The sequence below is a fragment of the Gasterosteus aculeatus genome, chromosome 9, assembly GCF_964276395.1.
Source record: "Gasterosteus aculeatus chromosome 9, fGasAcu3.hap1.1, whole genome shotgun sequence".
NCBI classification, from domain to species: domain Eukaryota; kingdom Metazoa; phylum Chordata; class Actinopteri; order Perciformes; family Gasterosteidae; genus Gasterosteus; species Gasterosteus aculeatus.
The window spans coordinates 6,388,793-6,397,347 of record NC_135696.1 but is presented as its reverse complement, the minus strand read 5'-3'; the positions used below and the strand labels follow the sequence as shown (position 1 = coordinate 6,397,347).

General features: G+C 47.7%; 1 protein-coding gene across 4 annotated transcripts in view; it reads right to left on the bottom strand.

Annotated features, from left to right (window-relative positions):
- The window catches only part of pkd1a (polycystic kidney disease 1a), a 45,465-nt gene that overhangs the window by 3,006 nt on the left and 33,904 nt on the right, over positions 1-8,555 (bottom strand). For all 4 annotated transcript variants that reach the window (XM_040185755.2, XM_078080290.1, XM_078080292.1 and 1 more), the window contains 20 exons: positions 8,301-8,496; positions 7,928-8,098; positions 7,708-7,851; positions 7,396-7,606; positions 7,187-7,313; positions 6,982-7,092; positions 6,723-6,772; positions 6,139-6,353; positions 5,934-6,012; positions 5,687-5,802; positions 4,166-4,368; positions 3,674-3,868; positions 3,422-3,561; positions 2,814-2,944; positions 2,326-2,425; positions 2,098-2,211; positions 1,314-1,485; positions 911-1,201; positions 654-788; positions 162-488 (listed from right to left, as the gene is read on the bottom strand). In XM_040185755.2, coding sequence (XP_040041689.2) covers positions 162-488; positions 654-788; positions 911-1,201; positions 1,314-1,485; positions 2,098-2,211; positions 2,326-2,425; positions 2,814-2,944; positions 3,422-3,561; positions 3,674-3,868; positions 4,166-4,368; positions 5,687-5,802; positions 5,934-6,012; positions 6,139-6,353; positions 6,723-6,772; positions 6,982-7,092; positions 7,187-7,313; positions 7,396-7,606; positions 7,708-7,851; positions 7,928-8,098; positions 8,301-8,496 — 3,228 coding nt within the window. The remainder of the gene's footprint in view (positions 1-161; positions 489-653; positions 789-910; positions 1,202-1,313; positions 1,486-2,097; positions 2,212-2,325; positions 2,426-2,813; positions 2,945-3,421; positions 3,562-3,673; positions 3,869-4,165; positions 4,369-5,686; positions 5,803-5,933; positions 6,013-6,138; positions 6,354-6,722; positions 6,773-6,981; positions 7,093-7,186; positions 7,314-7,395; positions 7,607-7,707; positions 7,852-7,927; positions 8,099-8,300; positions 8,497-8,555) is intronic.

Sequence of the window (8,555 nt, the reverse complement as noted above, 5' to 3'; positions counted from 1 at the left end):
CTGAGAAGAGGAAAAGGATGTGAGGACTGATGAATATATTTGTAACGAGTACCAAGAGCCACGTTCACTGATGGATTGTCTACAATCACATCATCTTTTCATATTTTGTGCCTGTAAAATCTCTGTGAAAAGAGGTCAGACTGACGGCTGTAGAAACGTACCTCCTTGGCCCTGCTGAGTCCCATCCACATTTTGAGCCGTCTGAGAAATAGCTCAACCATCTCGTAGTCTTGGAGATCCACAGCTGGACGGTAGAGCTCCGCTCGAGCGCGCCGGTAGTTCCTCAGTAACACACAGATGACGAACCATAGCAGCAGCAGCCGAAGAACGGCGAAGCTCGCGTGGAAAACCAGCGCAAAGGCGGGACTGGAGGGACCGGCAACTGTCCAGCTGGGACGCCACGTCATTAGGCCACGCCCACCTGCGGCCAACAGAGACCGACAGGCGGCGCTCACACTGCCGTAGCCGTCATACACCGAGTGCAGGAGCTGGAGCAGAGGAGACGGACGAAGGAAAGTTTAAACCCGTGTGGAAACACATGTATCTGGACAGTTCTACCCCTTTTTATGTGAAGCGTTATATATTTTAGAGAGGCAATAGTGTGTATTATCATCGTCCAAAAAAGTGTAGCCAGCTAGTAGTAGTAGTCTGACCAGGTGTCCCGTGTGCGAGTACGCCAGCACCAGCAGGAGTAAAGCCAGTGCGACTCCCAGCAGCTCCCAGGCTGAGCAGCGCAGAGCTCTGCCAAACACGGCCCACTCCCTGAGGAACCGCAGCTGGTGGGACGCCTGGATGTCCGGACACAGAGAGAGAGAGAGAGGTTGAGGGGCAGCGGTATGTTTTTTTTAATATGCAAACACTCGGCCCTCGGTTTAAATAGCCCTGCTTTCCTCGGCCTTGCTCTCGTTACCTTGAGCACCAGTACGAAGAGCAGCAGGGCGGACGCGGCGGTGTACATCTGACTCTGTCTGGCCACGGGGTAGAAGTCCGTGAAGGCGTCCCGAGGGTGCCTCAGGTACGACGCCCACTGCTGCGTGGCCGCGGCGCAGCGGCTCAGGTGCAGCCCGCACACAGACGCCGCCAAAACCAGTTTGCAGATGCCCAAGAGTCTCCAGGTTGAGAGCAAGTACGCGTAACCTTCTCTAAGGAAGCCCAAGATCCCCCGCAGGAGGAAATACAGCACCAAGCCGACGAGGATGATCTGGAAAAACGAGAGAAGTCAAACTGGAGAACAAAGCCAGGGACAGGAAAAGGATTCAGGTGTAGCTGGAAGAAGGTATTGTCTTTTTGGCCGAGGGGTTGCCAGTGGTTACCATGAGAAGCAGCTGCAAGTCAAGGCCTGTGATTGGCCACAGGGTGATGACCAGGAGGTCCAGGCTGGACTGGGCACGCTCAGAAACTGGAAACTCAACCAGGAAAGAGAAAACCGCGAGGAGGTTTGTGTTGATGTTGTAGAGCGAGAACTCCACAAACACGGCCCGGGTCCTACAAAAACACACACGCATGCGAAACGTGAGCAGACTTAATGGACTACGACACGACCAAGAGACGAGATAGTTCACACTTCCTCTTTTGTCACCAATTATCTTATTTTATATTTAATTTATCATATATTTCCATCACAGAAAGCTTTTACTTAACATGAAAAGATAAATTACATGAAGCAATTGTTCAAAATACACAGTTTATTTGGATTTAAAAAAAAATCCACTATTTATTGACATTGAGTTGTTCAGTTGCAACCGAATACAAAAAATGTAATTTAGGTTTTGTTCACGCCATCGGTTATTCTTCTCAGAACAACCGTTGGAAGTCAGCCCACATTCCTGGCTCGGAAAATGATTTTATGTTTTCATGTGCAACTTTATAATGACCGCAGGCTAAGAAAAATTGCCCTTCAGGGATAACCTCCGCACCATAAAGCCACGATTATGCAGGGTTCTGTTTTTTTGGCTCCTGAGCAATCCGGCAAGTAAAATCATTGCGCCAACTACTGGCACCCAAGTAAAACTTCGTTAACTATCTGTTATAATGTGCCTTTGAATTCAAATGTAGGTGTTTTTATTTTAGTTACAGTCCTGTTTCCAGGTTGACTACCTGTAGTCGAGCCAGTGCAGCTCCTGCAGCTGCTGTAAGGAGGAGAAGGCCTCATCCAGGCTTCTGTTCAGCTGCTGGATCACATCTCCACTGTGACACAGCCTCACCGGAGCCCTAGAAATACACCAGAGATACATATCGGAAAAAAGGACAGATTACAATTGATCAGACCCAAAAGTTAATTTAAAAGCAGCCTCGTTAAAGTCATGATTTGATTCCTCCTCTTACCCGTTTGTAGAGTTCCTTCCGAAAGCAGCGTCATTCTCAACGTCTTTGGTCAGAGGGTACCGACGCTTTCCCAAAATACTGTCCCCTGCACTCAGACAGCCTTCAAATACAATTGCAATAATTTGATCAGTTCTTATAATTATACTTTTGAACTTGAAAAAGAACAAGTTTAGTAAACAGATTATGAAACGACAATAAGGAAACCTGCCGGAGTCCCTATGAAGCCAAACCTAAAAATGTATGTGGGATTGTTTTTACCTCACATTCTCATGACTTGTTGTGCCTTTTCTCATTTTTTATTACATTTTTATAGTTTGACATAACAAACAATTACTTTTTATAATAGAATATACTGCCCCCCCCCCCCCCCAAAAAAAAATAAGTAAAATACGATACTACAAGTAATGACTTGTGACTCTTTAAGACACACTGTATTACGACTTGAATCCAAACAAGTTCACAACATAAATAAAGACTTTTCATCTCACCCTGCGTGTCACGGATTTGACGGAGCCGCAGCGTGCCGAGCAACACGCTTCCTGTGTTTCTCAAGAGGGCGGAGTCATCCAGTAACTGCGGCAACAGTGACTCATTCAGCCACATCAGCGCATCCGCTCGGCTGGGAGAAAAGAATCAAGGGTTTTATTAATTCTCAAATGCAACGTCGCAGAGTGGTTACAATGCTGGATAAACATGCGCTTGATTAACATTCAAGTGCACACAATGGGTTGATTTCAGTCTACCGGTTTGAATGTGTTGTTAATACAAACTTGAACAGAAAGGGCAGACATGTAATCTTGGTTGATATGGTCTAATAGTAAAAGGAAAACACCGGAAAAGAAGAGAGAAAAGACGGTCTCCTTTGAGCCTACACAAAACCTTCCTCAGATGAAAACACAAAACAACGTAAAGCAAAGTCAGTTAAAATGTGCGATAGTTTTGGAAACCCTGCTACTTGCTTAGAGACATTCTGGATCTGCAGTTAAATGCGGCAGCAAATTCACCCAACGAAAGGTCAGGGTGTGCGTTCGTACAGGACCAGTCAAAGGTCCCTCCAATCCTTTGACTGGTCCCGTGCATGTGTGAGGGTGTGTACCTGCTGACGTTGTGGTACACAGGTGTGTGCAGTGCTCGTTGCAGCTGAGTGCGCAGTCTCAGGCTGTGTGTATCTTTGGCCGAATCCGAGTAGTTGAGCAGCAAAACCACCAACAGGAAGAACATGTAAACCAGGAAGTTCTGAAAATGAGATGAAAAGACGTTTTGGACAAATATAAAAGAAAAAGCGCAACAACACAGCGAAGATAGATCTTCCCCTCCTCATCAACACGGCGCTCTCTCTCCGACTCACCTTCAGCATGGTGTGCAGCATGGTGACCTTGCGGGCCTGGTGCCGGGCCTGAGACAGAGCAAAGCCCTGCGGTGGACTGACCCTGGCCACCCGTTGGACCACCCTCTCCAGCCGGGGGAACTCCACCAGCACGTCCTGGTCTTCTGGCCGCAGACGCAGCACACACACTGCGTAGTAAACCGCCTCACACAGTACCTGTGGGACACAACACGGCTGTTAGTTGGGTTCACGTAGTAAAATACGAATCGTTAATGTAACCAGAGCCAGAATTTTGTCTTTTGGGTGTTTGCAGCATAGGCGTGAAATGACTTGCAGCAGTTATTTAAAGTACTCCTGAGGGAAATACGTGGTACTTTGATGATTGGTGCCCTGGTAAACAAGTTTCTAAGAGCTCGAAGATTAGAGTTGGGGTTTGCGTAGAGTAAAACTACATTGGGAATATGAATGTCTGTGTGAGGAAGGCCATAAATCTGTATTTCTTTGTGTGTCCACCTTAGCAGGCTCCAACAGCAGGCAGGAACACAGGAAACTGGCAAAACAGGAGATGAGCCACATCATGGCCACGCTCTGACTGAACCCGTGACCTGCCCAGATCGAAACTCCATTCGCCACAGCGATGGCCGCCCAGCTGCCCCACTGGGCGGCACGTCCGCACCAGGGAGGAAACCTTCGGGGGCGACAGACGTCGGTCACAACTGGAGAGGGAAAGGATCAGTGAGCAAATGAAGGTCCGAGAGGTGAAACTAGATACAATGATCAGGCAATAACATGTAAAGAAAGACAACTGCAAATGCTTTCTTACAAACTTTTTGGTACTTTTACAAACACAAAAGGACCACAAAGTTACTTACTAATCAATCAAGTTCCCCTAAGTGGAATGAATTATGTCACATCATGGGTTTTGGACAAATAAGTTTTTTTCATTTATGTTTTCTGACGGAAAATTACTTTTTTTCTGCCAACTCAACAGTCATGCAACACAATGAAAGAGTATAGACAAAAAAAAGCCCAACTTTAATGACTTGGACTCATTGCACTGCGCTCATTACCACATAAAGGTAAAGCAGTCTTAATCTTTCCTTTTCAAAAGTAATGATCAAATATTGTACATTTGCCTAATAGAAGTTATAGGTTTTATTGTTAAAGAAATGTTGTGGTTTATATGTCATGTCCAAAGAGCAAAGGCCGAAGAGCTGCAGCAGAACAGTGCAGACAATCGCTCACAAGTTTGTGGAACTTGTGAGATGCATGTAATGGTAAAATATGTTGTAACATTTGCCTTGTGCTAAACCCGTGTCTCAAGTGTCTGTATTTCCCCCTGACGTGCAAAAGCAGAAAGATTTAAGGTTTCCATGTGCAGCTGTGTCTGAAGAAGGTTAACTCGCTCTCACAGACGCTCGAACAAAGGAACAATGTGCGCTACCCTCATCTTCACCTGGGTTCTTATCTCAACCTGCTTTGCAGCTTCTCGTAACTGGCATTGAGCATGGCCTTCACATTTGTATAAAGACTTTTTACTGCTCGGGGACGCCATTTACACCGAGCGCTGAAATACGTGCTTGTGTGTTCGACCTCCTGCTTATAAGCAATAGTTAGAGCCAGATATCTGCGGAGAATTGCTCATGTAATCTTTTTCTCTTCTAAATAAATGTTAACTTTTGACTAATTAATCAACGTGCTGCGATTCTTCTCATCAACCAACTCGGGGGGGGATCGGGGATCCCGACCTCCTGCAACAATGACCTCGTTGTACTTTTACTACTTACACGTATCACAAACAATGTGGTACCATATTACCCGTATCATATGTCTTCACTGAACCAGCTCATCCACCAGCAACAGGAATAAGAAATAAACAACCAGGCAGATTATAAGTAATCTGTGTGTCTGATTGCCTGTGTGAATAATCCTGGAATCACTTTTCATACTAAAATGGTTCTTTAGTATAAATCTTCAGGACTAACAAATATGGACCCTGAGTGCTGGAGGAAGTTTCCACAATCACCCTCTCACCCGTGTTTGAGATGAAAGCCTTTTTTGGTGGATCTCTTCTCACGGTATCCAGAGGAAGAGGCTCATTCAGCTGCTGGCGGAGAATCACTTCAGTCTTATCTCCTAGGATGCTCAACCTGGCGCGCACAAAATAATGCAAATAATAATACAATGAATCAAAATCAAGCAAATACACCAATATCTTAAAGTAAATCGGGCTGATTTGCAGTATTTCATAAAGGTAAAAAAGATCAGAGATCAAACTTACAAGTCAGCCATTTCACTTTCATCCGTCTGAGGAAAGAAGTTCTGTCCATCTGCCAGGATGTGCTTGATCAGATCCTCGTCTGCGAGCGGAAAGCATCAGCTTGTATTTCAGTGCACTTTGACACGGCCCGTGTGATACGACCAAACGCTTACATGTACAAAACAAAAGGGAAAAACTGGTTTAAAAACCCTCCAGCTTCAGTTACCTGAGGAGGTGAAATATTTGTCGCGTTGGTCGGTCCCCTCGACGTCGTCGGGGTTAAAGGTCATGTCGACACCCAGGTGCCTGCTCCCCTGACCCCTCTTCAGCCTGGGCAGCCCCGCTCCATGCCCCGCCCCTCCCACCACTGACACGTCACTCAAGAGCTCCGGCCAATCGCCGTCCTCCATCTCGTCCTCCGCCATGCCCCAACTCTCCCCACTGAAACAAACCGCCAGAGGTGTTGTTTAAGCAGCTTAGAGCGAGAGTTTCTTCTCTGTCCTTTTTAAACCCAACAAACCCAGCAAGGCTTCGCGAAGGAGAATAATACATTTCACAAGATGAAGTATTGGGGGGGTCCTAAGAAAACTCACTAGAGAACTAATTTTGCTAATTTAACCCCCAAGAAAGTTCACTAGAATTTGTTCTTATTCTTGTCAGTCTCTTCTAGTTGATAATACCAGATTACATGAACCCTTCCCCTTTTCTTTATCATTCTTTATGCTCTTCTATTGTTTCTAATCCTCATTCCACTGGCGCTTTAGGCTCGATATCTGGCATCACTTTCAATACTTTCAGTCACACACTCACCTTTTGGTTGATGGAGTGGGCAAATCAAAATTGGTTTCCTCTGAGTTGCTCTGAGAGACGGAGAGATTAAGGAACGACGAAAAGGTAGAGAGAGAAGAGGCACACATTCATCACGTGGGAATAGCACAACATTTTACTTTGCTTTACTGCATCGTTTCTTAACAGGGCTCTATTTCACTCTTATATTGATTCTACAACAAATAAAAAAAATAAAAAAAACAGGGTTTATGATTCAGCTTCACGTCCCATGAGACTCTACCTCGCCATTGAAAAAGAGGAAAGAACTTCCGTCGATGGAGTCATCTAGGAAGTCATCAATCTCCACCGACTCCTGGTCCACTTGCTGCGGCACCTGCTCCACAGACACGCACTGACATTCACACAATAAGAGAAAGATATTTAGCTTCATATGGACGCTCCTAAAAAGCAGGTGGGGGTCGTAGCGCGGAGCAGGCGCGTGTTACCTTGCTGCGACTCATTCTGAAGAGCGTGAAGACGAACAAGTAGAGAGGGTAGACGACCAGACAGGTCACCACGCCTGCCGCCACCGTCTCCCCGCTCAACGAAGAAAACCTGGACGCGGCCCGCGCGCTGCAACGCAGGGCGGTAGTGCAATGTAGGAACACATCAGCTGCACATGTCATGGCGACACAAAATGCTCTCCCTGCTCTACCTGGGTCTCCCGTCCACCACGATGCTGTACCACAGCGCGTTGGCCAACACGAAGAGCTGCAGCACCAACGCGCAGCACGTGGCTCTCTGCAGGCGGGTAAACGGGCTGCGGGGGGGCCTCTCCCACAGCGACAGCCACAGGTGACCGTCGCACAGCGCCCGCTGAAGCTCGCGCTGCAGACGACGGGGCAGCTGACGGAGCACGGCCTCCTCTGAGGGGAAAAACGGGATGGGAGTAAAAAAAAAAAAAAACGGCATCTCGCACCAGCCAGATGGCGGGGGTGGCGCGCGGTGGGGGGTCGTAGCTTCTCACCCGTGGCCTCCACCTCAACCTCGACCTGTCCGCCGGTCCGCTCGTTGTCGACAGACAGCCACTCGTCGACCAGGAAGTATGAGCTGCTGCCGGTCTGTAAGTCTTTGACCAGGACGTACTGCAGCAGCCACGCTGGAGACAGACCTGGAGAAATGACGGTTACCAGAAGTGTGTTCAAATATCAGCCGGTTGACGTCCTCGGCTGTGTGCGATTGCGTACCCTTGTTGTCGTGCCAAATTCGTATTTTCCAGATATTGCCCAGGCTGGTGTCTGTGGCGACGTGAAAGATGTCGAGAGCGTTGCGCGCGAAAGCTCCTCTGCTGTCGAGGTGGCGGTGCCCACTGCGGCCCTCGCGTCCGTACAGACTGACCCCCACATGAGCCGTGGTGCCTCGGGGGACAGAGAGGTGCATCTTATTGACCGCTTCCACGTATCTGATCTCTACAGAGACTCTCCTTTTGACCACGATCATTTGAATTTGTAGTAATGTCGTTTTTTTGCTTTTTTGTTTTTTCAGATGCAGATCAAGCCAGTTAAAAGACAACAACGTTATTTTCTGCCAGAAATCCAAATGTCCCATCATCCAACTCACCTGCCCCGCGGCTCCAGCCGGTCTTGATCTGGACCTCGTACTTGAAGAGTCCGTCTTGGCCACAGAGTGGGACCACGCCAGCCCGGCGTAGATCCAACTGGTCCAACTTGTGCAAGAGGGCCGCTGCCACGACGTAGCTCAGTAGGCCCAACACACACACCAAGAGCACGACCAGACTTGGTGCACCAGAACGCTCCTACGGGACAAAGGCAAAGAGTCACTTCATCTGGTGCAGATACCTGGTGCAGAAAAACA